This window comes from Falco naumanni, chromosome 1 (assembly GCF_017639655.2).
Source record: "Falco naumanni isolate bFalNau1 chromosome 1, bFalNau1.pat, whole genome shotgun sequence".
Taxonomy (NCBI): Eukaryota; Metazoa; Chordata; class Aves; order Falconiformes; family Falconidae; genus Falco; species Falco naumanni.
In genome coordinates, this window is record NC_054054.1 from 23,626,011 (window position 1) to 23,641,687 (window position 15,677).

Below are 15,677 nucleotides of genomic sequence, written 5' to 3' on the forward strand. Positions count from 1 at the left end.
CTGTGCTTCTGGGTATGTTGTCAGTGCACTGGATCAAAGCTGAGCTCCAGGAGCAATTGGTAAGCAGATGAGAAACAGACACTGAAATCTCGGTAAACCAGTCTCACAAGGCTACATCACAGGTGGCTCCCCCTTACCTACACAGGGATCGCTCCCTTCCTTGTGCTACTTCAGGTCTCTCACAGCAAGGGAAGTAAAAGCGCCCACCATTGCCAAATGACAAGCCCACATGTGGCTTGTTTCATTGCGAGAGACGTGTAACTGTCTCTTGCAAGCACGCAAGAGGAAAATACTCCTGTCACATCCTACAGAATCGATAGCCTGCTCTGACTTGGGCAAAAAACCATGCTGGCACTCACCTCATTCGTTCCGTCGGACACCGAAAAGGCGAATGCATCCGTATGCTTTTCAGCATCACTGGTGTGGACATACCGAATGTTGCGAGACGCCAAATCTGCCTGGCTGAAGGAACTAATCCTTGTCCCTAGAAAAAGAACAATAGAGGAAAATGTGCAATAGAAAGAATGAGGCAGTGAAAAATATAGTGAGCTGAACATATCTAGCCATAAGCACTCAGCCTTGGCTTGTTCTGCTCCAATTCAGGCTGTATTGTGAACCTCAGCTGAGCCAGGGATTTAGCTCACATGGAGGCTCCTAAAAACTCAGCTGGATAACTTTTACATTAGTGCAATGGCACCCCTTCTGCAAAAAGTACAGACTTCTTCCCAGACATACAATTTCATGATGGCACCTCAAACTGTCAGGACACCCTGTTGGGGATGGGCCAAGACAGAAGCTGTGAGAAAAGCGGCAGATGTAACACTTTTGATTTTCACCACAGTGCAGGACTGATCTGATCAAGGCATTGTTGAGTACGAGCAAAAGGTTTCCTGGCCTCAGCTCTTTTCAAAAATGCCTTAAAAATCTCTGATCCCTTTCCCTCTCCTTCTGCCCCTGCATTTAGAACAGACTGAGTCCCATTTTCAGCTCTGACTTCAGTGACATCTTTACAGGTCATTAGGTGTGACACAGGCACAGAAAGGCACCAACAAGCATTTTAAAAAGCACTTGAGCCTTTAAGTCTCACTGCTGCGCTTGATGATTTTACTGCTCTTAGCCACAACAAAAACCCTGACAAAAAGTTTTTCACCGATTTATCATGCTAAATGGCTACTGACAAGTATTGGCCACACTACAAACGATACCAGGATCTGATATAAATAAATGAGCCAAAACTGGATGATTATCCAAGGTTTCCTCAGAGCTCATTAGCTTTAAAGGTCTGTGCCCTCTTTTGAACACTCTGGTACTCTCGCCTTAGGTTTCGGTCATTTAAATCATGAGAACAGTTCTTTCACAGTGTTGTGACACTATGTCTTTCTTAGTCCATCACAGACACAAAAAAGCACAGAAATCAGAATCATCACGTTTTAAATAACAGGACGAATAAAATCCTTAATCCAGCTCTTTCAGGTCTCCAAAGTACAGGATTCTCTGTTTAGTTTGCAATTTAGACAAAAATATTGCAAGTTTTCAATTTTCTCTCAGCAGGGGGTTTGCTTATCATAACTTCCATTCATTATTCCTAGCTTTCCAACGTGTTTGCCAGAGGACATCTTAAACTGTGAGAAGATAAGGCAAACCACACACTCAAACTGAGCTGTACAGGGACTGTCTGCATCTTGAAAATACAGAGCAGATATTTCCACTTTAATCCCATGTTAACGAGAAATCTAATTCTAAGAAGAAATATAATCTTAGATGAGTATAATGTAAGTCAGAAGAACATATTATATGACAGCATAGATCTAGATTAATTCATCAGAGAAGGGCAGAATATTCGTACTGTCAGTGGCAACTCTAAAATTCAGATCATGTTTGGAGGTAATTATTTTTGAGTTTCACAGGATTGACCAACTCCCTTCCCCAAACTACCAGAATTTGTTATCCAGCATAATCCATCACACCACAGTGCAGCTTCCTTTGTAAACTAACTCAAGAGTTAGTTCTCTTCCTCTCCAAAGCACAGGTGGGAGAAGAGGCTGGTGTTTTGGGATCAAGGGACATACTGGCCAAGAGGGGGACTGAAAGCAAGTTGTCTGTCCACCGAGGTGGGCTCTATTACCATGGACATTAGGGGATGGATTCTTTTGGGTGTTGTACTGCCTGTGGTCACAAAAAAGGCTGAAGGTTTGCAATGGGTCTTCAAAGAAGAGATTCACACAGCGGCAAGCTGGACTGACCTGTGAAGGCCACCAGCCAACATTACCATGGGGCATCAACTCACCCAGAGGCTGAATAAATCCTCACCCAGGATTATTGGGCTGCCTTGCCTCCACTCACCCTATTGTCCAACTCTCTGGGCTAACGACCGTTTGATTTCTAACAGGAAACCTAATTCTGTGCTGCTGCCTCCAAGCACATTTTTCCCGCAGTCAATCTCTAGGGCTCAAAAGCTCTCCCCCAGTGCTTTGCTCCTAGGAGTACCCAACCAAGTAAAATCCCACCCTGCTAACCTGGAGAGGCGGCGTGCTCCAGGTGCCCCAGCTGTGGCTGCCTGGTGAGCTCATACCGGAGCTGGCTTGGCTCGCTGTCCTGGTCAGTGGCAGAGAGCTGGAGGGTTGTGATTGTCTTGGCTGAGTTCTCATCCAAGACCAGCCCTTTGTTAGTGATGATGGAGGGGGGTACTCTGTCTTCTGAAAGGGTTAAATATAAAGCTGAGTTAAGATACCTGTCCTCCTTTCCCTGGCGTTATCCAAAGCAGGTATTTGTGCTCAAGCAAAAGACAACAGGCACACAAACACCTCCCAGGCTGGTAATGCCAAAACAGGGTATTAATCGAGGGGACGGTAACATTATAACATCTTAAAGACGATCTAGACAGTATGAAGATATTAAGGGGAATTTTTCTACCTTTTTCAGTGAGTTTGTCAGAAGCCAAAGAACTAATTCTCACATCCATGAACTCTCCCCATGCCCCAAACTTCAAAAGCCTTTGGATTAACAGCGAATAAAAACTGCATCTGAAGAATTACGTCTTAACTTGCAGTTGCATATGGGATGGGAAACTACAAAGGCCCGAGCTCTGCAGCAAAGAAAACATAACTTCAGCACTGTCTTTTACCTAATACATTAATATAAAAAACCTGGTCCTTCAGTTTGTTGCCGTCTGCGCTCATCACATCAAAGGCGAAGGCGAAATTTCCACCAGGATCCCCTTTCCTGTGACTGTACACCACTTGCCCTGGAGAGAGGGACAGGAGAAAAGAAGTGGTTTTATTACAGGCTTCATCATTTAATTCTTAGTTTGGAACCAGGCTGGCACCATAAGTCTGGGGCTTGACAGAGCTCCTGAATTTGGGTTTAATTACGTTTTCTCTTTATTCTTTTTCTCCTGCTGAGAGCAACTTTTTAACACTTGCTTAACAATACGTGTTTCTGCTCTAACATAACAACCTTATCTTACTTCTTTCCTTCTCCCTTCCCTGCTTCAAGTCATCCCTCCCTCTCATAAAGATTACAGAATCACAGAACATCTCAAGCTGGCAGGGACCCACAAGGATCATTGAGTCCAACTCCCAGCTCCTCGCAGGACTACCTAAACCGGCCACATATTACTTGCTGTGACTACCTAAAACCAACCACTCTCACCTTTATTTATATCAGCCTGGGTGAAACTTTTGACAGGTCCTTTGACAGAGATCTGAACTGGATTATCGATTTTGGTCAACTGCAGACGGCCCACACTGGGATCCCTCTTCATGACAAATCTAATCATTGTGTCATCTGGATAAACAGCTGCTGCTTTCAAGTGCTGATCTGTGAGCTGTGCTGTAGAGCCTGGATCAAAGGGAGAAAATCCACAGTTTCAACCAACCTGGCTAAGTGACAGCTTTAGCCTGGACCACAGAGCAATACCAAGTGATACCATTCTCCTCCCTCTTCCCGTACCAGCTGGGAGCTGCAGGTCCCTGTTGACAGCTAATGTGGGTGGTGGCTTCTTTGGCAGCTCCACGGAGAACTCTAGCCTCCCTGTCTGCGTGTAGAGACCATCCGTGATGGAGAAGCCAAACTCATCTGTTTGTGCTGCTGCACCGCTCTGAGTATAAACGATCAGCTCATCCAAAATGTCCTGGTAGGTGAAGGATGAGCCCACGGACAGCACACGTCCCTGCTCCGGGGACTCTGCAGCAGTCTGCCTCCTGCGGAGATGACCTGGCAAACAACAGATGGATGAAAATGATGTGGAGAAGACAGCCTGCTGGGGACTCTTGCTGTGCCAGCTCTCAGTGGGATGCACAGAGGTGGACCTTGCCTTACCAGCACAACTGAAAGAAGTTATCCGCTTATTGCTAAAACTGGTAAGAATTTGGCTACGTACATGGGATCTGCAAAAGGGTGCACAGCCCTCACTAATATGACACTTAGCCTTCACCTGGCCCCCTGCCTTGCTTTATCACTGCAGACAGATGCTAGTTACACCGCTCTTTGGAACTGAACCCACAATTGGAAATGGGGTAACACAAAAGGGAACTTCCCAGGGGAATGCATGCAGGCCCCCTTCTCCTCTCCCACAAACAGTGAGGGACAACTCTCAAAGAAGGTCTGCTCTGAAGCACAGCCCTTCTGTGGCTGCTGGTCCGAACAGAGACTAAATGTGCTTTGTACAAGTACACCAGGCTCCTCCCTCACATCGCTGGCTGTTATGTGCATTGATATAAAGACACAGACAGTGACACACGAAGACATATCCCGTCTCTGCCACCCCCAAGCTTGTCAAGACTTACCATGTTCTGGGCTTCTGCTGACCACGATGACGAGCTCACTGTTCTGGGTGTCCAAGTCCTGCAGGTTGAGGGAGGCGTTGGTAACGACCACACCTGAGCCCTCGTGCACTCTGACAGGCTCCAGGACCATCTTCGGGGGCTCGTCGTTCTGCCGCTGCACAGGTCCCAAAGGTACATAGTCAAAAAAAGGGAAATGGCCAAGGGGAAAAGACCGCTGCCCACCTGAATGAAACACAAGCTCCCAAAGGACAGTACTGGTGCTGATATCCATTAATGGGCTACACCACTTTCTCCAAATCTATCTAGCATCACGGCTGCTTCTAAGAGGGAGAAGACACCAGAGAAATAAGGCCTGGGGAAGAGGTGGCAATGCACAGCTGTTCTCTGGCATCACAGGCGAATTATGTGCCTGTACTAGGGGAAGGCAACAGATGGGTGGAAGGAAACTCCCTTTAATCCCCTTCCCACACATTACAAAGGAGTGAGCAAAGCTTGTACTTTAAAAGTCATGTATGTGTGTCAAAGGAGAGGGCTCACCTGAATTGTGATGTTAATGCTCTGCACCTCAGACTGGCTGAAGCCATCACTCGTGTAAAAGCTGAAAACGTCACTTGTTGGTTCGATGCTTTCATGGACGCTCTGGAAGTAGTAAATGCTGTTCTCTAGAACATCTTGAAGGGAAAAGGATGCGTCTGTGGTCATAGCAGACTCACTCTGTGGGCCAAAACTCTCACCTGCAAACCAGAAAATCACTAGTGAAAGGATGTTCAATTCACTGATAAACTAAAACCAAAAGGAGCCAGATTAGAAGAACGGCACATTGTGAAGGGTGCAGAAGGATGTTCATTCCTACAACGTGACTTTCACACATCTTGTGACTTTTGTAGAAAGCAACATCTGCTGCATTAGAGTAGGCATTGAGGAAGCTGCAGTTTTATGTGTAGTACAAGCAATCCCACGTCCCAGAATTACTTTGGCTTTCTTCAGAGATGAGATAATGGCTCATGTGCCATCTGGCCTCAACACAATCTCTACATCAAGCTTCACCTTGCAAAACTGTTTAGGACACAATTAGGAGGGATGATGTGTAATGGTTAGCAACCACTGCTCTCCAGAAGAAAGGCAATCACTGTTGCAACAAGTCACTACACTGGCCAACCTACAGCGATATTTTATGAAGTTATGATTTAAGTAAAATGATACATGCCACTCCTGTTACGACCACACAGTATTAAGCAGACAAGTCTCCTGGATGAGCATCTTTGGACAATATGGTGTAAGTCCTACCTTTTCTTGATAATACAGTGAGATAAGAGAACCTTACCAGCCATGCTTTGCCACAGCTCTCACAGCCTTAAAGCTTATTGGGACACTTAGAGGAATTTAGCAAAGTTTGTTCTGTGTAACAAGGGCAGCCAAAATAAAGCATGATGAAAATACAACACATGGGCTTGAAAAGGCTCTTAATGCCCCAGTCTCACAACGTAGACCAGTCTTCAACAAACCAGAATAAGGAGGAAATGCTCCCCAGAGACAGTTTATCTCATAACGCTGACCTTACAAGCTCTTTATGATCAACAGATGCCAACCAACACTGCACTGAGACAGATTAGAATGTGCTTCAGCATGGCAATTCCCACGTTCCCTTTCACTAGCCAGGAGGAAGAGAAGATAGCCAAGCAGTTTACCTGTCTTAGTGTTTTCAATGTAGCCATACATAGGTAGAGTGATAACCGTGACCCTCAGGTCTTCCCTGGCAGCAGTATCATAATCAGCAGTTAGGTGGTGATGAGCCAGCAGTGGGACCCTGCCCCCCTCATCCACCTGGAAAGCAAAAGCATATGACAAAACTACCACCCAATGCACACAACGCACAGCAACACAGCAACTGTTCCTGAACAAGCCTGCCTTGATGGAAGAGGCTTGCCCAGTCTCCAGAGTCCTGTCCCATCCTCCCCTAGATCTGTTAAGCATGAAATCAGGGCAAGAAGCGAACTGGCAGAGTCATGTTGACCTCTTGGAAGGCGAGAACTGCATTTCTTGTCGAGGAGAGCCTTTTGAAGGCAAGGGAGGGGGAATGCAAAGCTGGAAAGGAGGGAGATGACTTCAAAACGTTTTGATAAGGAGTCTGAAGTGCTGTGTTATCAGTCCACAGCACCAGATGTTTTCAGACTTCTGCTCATCTTTTACATACAAGCTGGTGAAATAAGGGACGAAATATTAAACAGGGGCAAGTCAGTCTTGTTCCACTGATGCCAACAGGACACCCTAGGGAGAACCCAGCTCCTGACTAGAACACATGTAAGCAGATGAGGTTCAGAGCTGTACTGTCAGCCTCCCCTGGCCTCCAAGTAATTTGTTAACCCTTTGCACTCATAAGATTGCATGTGCAACTACATGTTTCTTCAGTGACTTCCTCTCAGTCCAGGAAAACTGTTCAGTTCCTCACATCTAAGACATTCCTCCTGCTGTTCCTAGTATCCTGGGTAGCCACTTACAGTGATATGGTCAGCAAAAGCAATGAGTGACGGCATCGTCTGGGCAGGTGTGATAGTGATGGTGAACATCTGTCTATCAAGCCGGTTGTTATCAGCATCAGAAACAACAAAATGGAAGATGTCCGTAACTGGCTGATTGCTGGTCTCAAACGTGGTGGAGTAGCTGTGGAAGCCAGAACACAATCTGGGTCAGGGAGTCTCACTGATGGTCAGGCAAATACATCTCAACCTGCATTCAGAAGTGAACACACACCTCTTGAAAGAGAGGTGGTATTTCAGCTCCCAGCTCTCCTTCATGTTCATTCCCTGAGTTCTTTTAAACCACTGTTTTAGGTGTTGCCTACCTAAAGCATCACAATGACACCGTGGACACAGAAAAAATTCCCATAATTTGAAGCTACGCCAACTACTGGCATTTCAGACATGCATAAACACCTAATTCTGCACAGAGCAAATGCCCTCATTCATAATCTCACAGGACCAAGAAAGGAAAAAATATCTTTTGATACATCGTATTAATATAACATAGCCCAGAGATCCCTGTGGAAAGCCCGTCTAGCTTTTAACTGGCATGGCTTGAAGAAGAATAGCTCTTTGATACCTGATCCTCTGGCTGTTGATGTCTTCCATAGTGAAATTATAAACCCTGGAAAGCTCTTCATCATGAGGGCCTGAAGTCCGTAAGAGGGTGCCATATGCAGGCAGAGAGATTAACTGAATTTGTATCTCCGAGTCAGGAGAATTGTTGTCCTAAACATGAAGCAACAAACCAAATCAGAACAAGACAAGATTAGCTTTTATTTCCCTCCACTAAAAATGGAAGGAGGAATAAAATGTTTTATAGGGAAATGTATCAAGCTAGCCAGGTCAGACCCACAGCTGATGAATATTAAATGAAACTCTACTGATGAGAACAGAGTCAATTGGGGTTGACATTTTCAGAATCTACCACAAAATTTATTTTCATTTTCTCTCCACTCAAGAGAGGTTTTCTTTGTGTCCTTGTATTGCATCAACACAATCTTCCAGATGTAAACTTAGTATTTTTGGTTTCAAATTACTTTATACTTGTAGTGGACAGGAGCACTTATGTTATATGCTTTTCCTGACTCCAGATAAAGTGAGCCAAAATTTAGCAGATAGCGGGCACAGGGAGGAACGGCTGCCCACTAGTGCTTCAGACAGAGACACAAAGCTAAGTTCAGTTCACAGTAATACAGGCTAATGTACAGCAATGCTGCAAAAGCCGGATTCACATGAAACTAAAAGCCGATTTTGGCTTTTTTTACATACATTACATACAACCATCTCTACGACATCACAACTCAGATGTCAGTTTTTTCTAAAAGTTTCTGTTGGTTGCTTGAAAGGTAAGACTTAAAGCAGAAATCATCATAACCTCAGCATATGGGTCAGGAACGAAATCCTCTTTTCCCTAACTGTTCTCTTCCTCGGATTAAACCTGCACAGCTCCCTTGTCAGCCTTCCTCCTTACAAGGAGGACAGGCCAGGCCCCAGACTTGCATCCAGACTGATCCCTTTGAAAAAACATTCATCTGCCTTCTTATCCTACCTCACCCGCTGCAGTTCCCTGATCATCTCCCTGACAGCCACCACCTCAGGTCTCTCCAGCCTCACACGTGCACTGCAATCTCTCCTCCCTAAGGGGAGCGTACCTGCATGCCTGAAATCCATTGCTGGTGCATTTGCTGCTAAACCATCTACAAGGAGTAAAACACCCTCCTTCTGGACTTCACTAGCAGGGTAACTCCTGTACCACATGCAACCCCAGGGACCACCTCCAAGCTACCAAAGAGTGTGATGTCTTGGGTTGCTTAAACCTCCCCCCTTCAAATACGTCCGGAAAAAAAACCAAACCAACCAGGCAATTTTGGACAGGGGGTGAGGTGAAATTTTCAAGGGATTATCTCTTAGCAAATCCATATGCTTTATTAGCAAGTCTGTTTGATACAAAAATCTGGGATTAGCTCAGTTCTCATGTTTAGCATGGCAGTTCACCTCTGTTACAGTCAAACACAGGATAGCCTTAAAACCCCGATGGATGAAAGAGTCGATTATCCCTTTTTTTGGCAGCAGCTTACAGGACACAGTCAAACCCCAAGCTCCCGACCACGGATCCACACTGATGGCAGAGAGGTGTGTGTGGTGAAGGGTCTGGGGGGGGGATAAGGAAAGGGAGGCTGGCTGCATTCACTGGGTTTAGAAAAAGAGGAAAGCTTACGATGTAAGCGAGGTGCAACCGAGAGAGGGTCACGGAGCTTTTACTAGCCACGGTGATTGCCAGCAAGCAGCCTGGGGCCAGCTGTGGACCGTTGTTATCCGGCAGGGACACTTCCACCCTCAGCACTGTGGTCACCGTGGTGACACCGTCGGTGACAGAGATTTCCATGCTATCCTCTGCTGCTACTGAACCATCATGCACGTACTGCAGAGCATTTCGAGTGACGTCCTCATAGGTGAAGGTGTCACCTTCCCAAAAAGAAAATGCACACTTCAGAAATACTGCGCTCAGAGCACCGATCCAATTCCAGTGACCTAAGGCCCCAATTTAAGAAAAGACTTAATCATGTACTAAACTGGCATTTAATACCACCCTTACAGGGATGTGAGTTAAGAAGACATTTATTAAGGATATAGTATATATGCAGGGCAGAGGAAAAGCGGTAACCTTCACGGTTTCAGACACAGTGACTCTTCACGATTTTCAGGGACTGCACAGATCCTCCTTTTTCACCAGCTGCTTTGCAAGCTTATGCCTGTCACAGCCAGATAAGGCTTCCCTGTCCACAACTTCTGCTTGCACTACTCTCCTACAGATAATATTTGTTCATCTGATCACACGCTGGAAACTGCTGCCACCAAAATCAACAGTAAAACTCCCCAGGAGCTTTTGACTGCTGGATCACAACAGGTTTACACAGAGTTCAGTAGAAATTGCATGACGTTACTTCAGTAAATTACTTCAGATAATTTTTACTTTAGCACATAAAACATAACATCCCTTTTGATTAGCAGCTGGTTACAGTTATCACAAGAGTGACTGCCAACTAGCTCACATGCAGCTGGTACAGGAAATGTGCTGACTCAGCCAGGAAGTGAACAAATGAACAATGGGAAAAATGTCTTTCATGCACTTTCTCCTGCAATCACACGCTTCCAGACAGCAAATTCACACACTTGGTGGATGCGGCTACATTTGCAGAGGCACTTCTCTCCTCCTGGTCAACCAAGCCAGCTATGTGGACAGGAATATGTACTGAGGAGGGCTCCTGCGCAACTCACCTGCTCTCATGCGCTCCTGCATGCCTGTGCTGTACTTGAGCACAATGCCATGATGGGGAGGTTTCACCAGCTCAAAGAAAAGACCCTCGGGAGCTGTATCCGTGTCACTCACGGCTAACTGGATCCCTGTGCCGGGGAAAGACAGCATGGTTTCAGCATCCTCAGGCACTACAGTGGGAATATCCCATAGGTTTTGTTATGTGCTTTCGTGAACGGAGTCAAAAAAACTGTAATTCAGTCAGTACACGAAAAGTAAAATAATTCCGGAGCTGCCCTAGCCCAAGAGCTTGCTGATTTTGTGGAAATAATTAGTCCCCTGATGATGCTCAGATCAGAGGTTGCATCAGAGAAGTTATTGCTAATGCGGCTCACAAATGACAGCTATGCAAACCCTCAGCTTATGAGAGATGTGCACATGCTCATATAGCAGGGGCTTATCAACGAAAACCCCAGAGAACCTCCTGGCACAAGCAGAAAGTGGGTTAAACAACCCAGTGTACCTGATCACACCACTAACCAGTAGTTCAGCCATTGCAGAGCAGCTTAAGAGGGGAAAAAGTAAAGGAGCAGCAGGTCCCTGATCCCGCTCTCCCCTGCCTCAGCCAAGCTGCCACACGCTGGAGGAGTGCTGCCATATCCCCAGGCACTCTTCTGACCCACCGCTGCGCAGCTTTCTCAGTGGTTGCCGCTACACCTGCACAAGCACAGCTCCTTAGCTAAACGGACAGAGCGAGCGAGTCCAAAACTCTCCTCTGCTCCATCCATGTGGCCTCCTGCCAATAAACACTGTGCCTCAGGCTGAGCTCTGCACCCCATCCCTTGCACCCTACTCACCAATGGTGGCTTTGCCCCCCTGGCTGACCTCCAGGAACGGAGCTGTGATCTGGAAGACTGGAGGCTGCTGCTCCGCAGAGAGCAAATGAATGACGAACATCATCTCTGGGGTTGTGTGTTCTCCATCAGACACTAGAGACAGACAAAATCCACACCTGAGCACAGGGATGTGTTTTCAGGGACTCACCTGGGAAATTAACCTGTCTGTACAAAATCACCACTCCACATCGCTGATGTCTCTCCCAGCTTGTCAATCTACACCTCTGTCTATAGACATACACACACAAATCACCCCTGCCAACAGTATTTTTCTGTGCTCCTAACTCAACTCCCAGCAAGACAAATGTAACATGCAAAAGTCTGTGTGTGTGCATGTGTATCTAGAATCTTCCATGTGTCCATCAGGTGTGCTCATAAGTCAGAACATGGACTTCTCCTCGCTGGTGGATCACTTTGCATACCTGTGCTAGAAAGCACATGGAAAGGGAAAGATGTGTTAAACAAGCAAGCAGCTTATCAGTAGTAATTTAATTATTGAAAAGTTTCCATATTGTATTATAACCCCTACTCCCCAAACCAGTGTTAAACTCTGATGTCCTTGTTCACACTGGGGGAAAACAGCAATGAATGAGGCTTTTAGGACAGACTCCATGCAACTACTGGAAAAAGATGCCTCTACCAAGCTGCAGCTTAGCTTCTATAAAACTCTGTTGGGACACAGATGAATGAATATCCCCCAGGCACATGCATTTCCAGAAATTCCCACTGAGCACCCACAGGTGTGCTTGCAGCAGAAGAAAGGCCAAGGAGTAACAGGCAACATGAAGGGCACAAGGATAGAAACTGCTTTTGCCAGGAAAGAGCAAATGGTTCACATACCTGTGAACTGGAAGTTCACTGACTCTGGGAGACCTGACGGGACAAAAACAAGCACAGAGTAATTGTGGTCAGGACAGGAAAGCACATACTGATGTGGACTTGAACAACTTTTGGAGAAAGCAAGTGCTGACATTTAACCAGCCTGGAGTCTCTCCTCACCAAGGAAAGCACTCTTTCCTTGCTGTTGCTTCAGGTAAGGTGAGATAACATGCCACCCCTTCCTTCGAACTATCAAACTCCTCTGGATGTCAGTGGAGGGCATGGTGATGCACAGAAGTGCACCTATCATGTACTGTCACTTCATCACACGATCCTGTGCATCAACTGATCAAACATGCTTGAAGTTTTTCCTATTTTTGCACCTCTACCTCCTGCTCCAGATTGTTACTCGGCTGATAGTAGAAATCTTCTAATATCCTGGCTAAACTGCTTCAGTTCATATTCATCAATTCTAGGCTCAATCTCAAGGACTAAACCCTCCGTGCAACAAAGATCTCAAGCAACTGAGGAGCAACAGCCCCTAACCATGCAGCAGATCAGCAGTTTGTCCAGCCCATCCAGCAACAGCGTTGGCAATGCTCAACGCCGCAGTGATCACTGCTGTATCCCCATAATCCACTCAATGCTGCTATAACCCACGGGGCAATATCTTACTGAGGTCACAAAAAACGGGTCAACTCTTGGTACACTCCTTCAAGTCAGAGCCCTACTTTGTATCCCTCAAGCCTCATGCCCTCAGGAGTACGGACACAGCCATGAAGCCATTCCAGGATCGGAGGAAGACCAGCTGTCCAGCTACATCTACCAGTCGGACAAGGCACTATAAAGTGCATCCAGTTCCTTACCCGCAAAGGAGAACGCAATGATCTCTCTCAAGTGAGGAGCTGCCATCGGCGGACGATAAGCAATCTTGCCATGGTTTATATCTGCTTGGGTGAAATACCTGACTGGGGAGAGAGGCCTGTCTCTATGTTCCACGATACCTATGAAGGCAGAGAGCTCAGTATTAACAGGAGGAAGACATTTTATTTTTAAAACAAGATATGAAAGGCCACAGCTTCTTTTTCTCTCCCCAGGCACTGCTTTTTACATCTTCAGTGGTTCCTGAAAGAGTCACACGGCTGTAACTGCACGGAGGATGGGCTCCTGGGACAGACGGAAATTAAACAGCGATTCCTCCCTCAGCCGTTTCTTTGAAAAACTCTCACTGGGGAGGTGGAAAGCAGAAAGCCACGGGGTACAATAGTCAATATGTTCCAGACAACAGTAAGAAAACTGTCCGAGCTCTGCAGCTGCCTCCTAAACAAGCCAAAGAAATAGAGTTAAGAAACAAGGTGCCTGAAAGCTAATGGAGGCCAAACAGATTAACAGATGCCTCCACAGAATGATACCCTGAGGGAAAAATTAGCTGCGCTCCGAAAGCACAGCAATTAATTCAGTGAGCTGCCACGTTCTGAATAGGTACACTTGCCTTGGCCAGGAGGGAGAGGGACGGTCACGTTGAACAGGATTTTCTCGCTGGGAATCTCCGGGTCTACAAAGGAGAGGTGATGGGGCTCAATCACTGTCACACGGTCCTCCAGCACCTCAATAAACACATCAGACCATGAGCATCAAGGCCAGAGACATGGGAAGATTCACTCCAAAATGCAGTGAAAGAGAATTTACTTTGCTGTAGTTAAATATAAGAATTTTGAATTTAAAGGCCTAGTTCTTAGGTCTAAAACTGACAAGGGATGGATGGGCTGAACCTTCAGCAAGTCTCTCAAACTTGTACAGAACAGGGACTATTTGGGAGGAGATTACAGAGGACAGGAAAGCTTGATAATGAGTAAAATCTGCCAGAGTCTTACGGGCCACCTAAACTCACTTCCAGCTCATTTGTAAACCAAATCGAACGTGGAATGCAGAAACTGGGTACCATCACGCTCAACAGAAGAGAGCTCTATACAGTCTGACCTCTGTTAAGTCCTTTCTGGAGAATCAGAAGGGGCTTATAAACATACGAACATGAGACAAACACCTCCTCCTTCACAAAACTATGAGCTTATCCCCACTTCCAGGCTGTCCAGGAAAGTGGCATTTTTTTAGTGCACTCTGTCCTCTGCAGATGTACAACCTCCACACTCACAGGTGGAGGAGTTTCTTTTTTGACCTACAGCAACTAAGAGGAGATAAAGGAAAATCTGATTTGATCAAAACCTCCCTGAATGAACATATAATTCATTGCCTACATAGTTTTCTGGTAGAGTCTGACGTGGCTGGACTGGATTTGCTTTTAAAGGAAATCTTGCAAGTGACTCAGCCATTTCCACTGGAATACAGACGAACCAAAGATTTTCATTTTCTTTTAAATCTGTCTAAAAATGTTCTGATCTTTCCATCACAAGATTATCATTAGCCAAACGGGCAGTGCGTTACAGGAATTATAGTGCTGCCCAAACAGACTTAAGCACACAAAAGTAGTTAACTAGCATGTGTTCATGAACCTTAATCCTGTGGAATTAACAGCTATGGGAAGTCACTGTATTAAATAATTCAGCTGGGTATATGAAGAGCACCCAGTTCATTTCATAATCACAAACAAAATATGGAGAGAACAAGCTAAATTAAGGATACAGGTAATTAATTCACAACCAAATCTGTGTCCTATTCTGCTGGCCCTGGGTGACAGACTGGACATTGGCCTGGAGACTGGCAAGGTGAGGATTCCTGACAACAGCTTGTGTCACCCCATGCCACCAAAATCCCAGTTCATTCCTCTCCAGTGTTTTTCACCCAAACACATCACAGGAGAAACCACAGCCTATGAATGAATGTTGTGAAGCAGTAAGTAAAAGCTTGCCAGCCCTTCTTAGATGTGACAGTGTCACGTTTCTAACTGGAACCAAAAGTGACAAAAGTTTATTTGTGTCATCAGCACTGCTGTACATAGCTCTGTACAAAAATTAACTACATAATCAACTCTTAGGCTTAAAATAAACAGTGGTGTATCTATCATATAGCCACTTTGGGAAGGGAAGGGACAAGACTTCTACATGCTTTACAAAATTCTCTCCTACACAAACCCAGTCTCAGTCTGCATCCTGCTAGAGCAAAGCTCAGGCTCCTTTTATCAATATGGGGGAAATGGGTAACCTGAGTGAAGAAGAATCAGTATTGATGTTACGTTCAGTTTAACTGCCAAAGAATCACCAGACTTTCTCTGACCTTTCTTAGCAGGACACTCAGAAGACAAGACCAGAGGTACGGGAAGACTTAACATTTTGTGCTTGCTCTTCAGCCGAGAAGCCAGTCTAATTCTGAAGGAGTTTGAAGACAAATGAACAGAACTCAATCACGTTGATGCAAGGGAGTGCAATTTTATGATGAAAAG

At 45.7% G+C, this 15,677-nt stretch overlaps 1 protein-coding gene across 1 annotated transcript in view; it reads right to left on the reverse strand.

Annotated features, from left to right (window-relative positions):
* The window catches only part of FRAS1 (Fraser extracellular matrix complex subunit 1), a 174,405-nt gene that overhangs the window by 24,914 nt on the left and 133,814 nt on the right, over positions 1–15,677 (reverse strand). Inside the window, exons 32-47 of the mRNA XM_040585746.1 lie at positions 13,773–13,887; positions 13,147–13,284; positions 12,302–12,334; positions 11,423–11,554; positions 10,589–10,714; positions 9,528–9,775; positions 7,887–8,035; positions 7,286–7,448; positions 6,476–6,611; positions 5,325–5,521; positions 4,788–4,941; positions 3,952–4,215; positions 3,652–3,840; positions 3,125–3,244; positions 2,517–2,696; positions 360–484 (exon numbers count right to left, since the gene is read on the reverse strand). Of these exons, the coding sequence (XP_040441680.1) occupies positions 360–484; positions 2,517–2,696; positions 3,125–3,244; positions 3,652–3,840; positions 3,952–4,215; positions 4,788–4,941; positions 5,325–5,521; positions 6,476–6,611; positions 7,286–7,448; positions 7,887–8,035; positions 9,528–9,775; positions 10,589–10,714; positions 11,423–11,554; positions 12,302–12,334; positions 13,147–13,284; positions 13,773–13,887 (2,469 nt within the window). The remainder of the gene's footprint in view (positions 1–359; positions 485–2,516; positions 2,697–3,124; positions 3,245–3,651; positions 3,841–3,951; positions 4,216–4,787; positions 4,942–5,324; positions 5,522–6,475; positions 6,612–7,285; positions 7,449–7,886; positions 8,036–9,527; positions 9,776–10,588; positions 10,715–11,422; positions 11,555–12,301; positions 12,335–13,146; positions 13,285–13,772; positions 13,888–15,677) is intronic.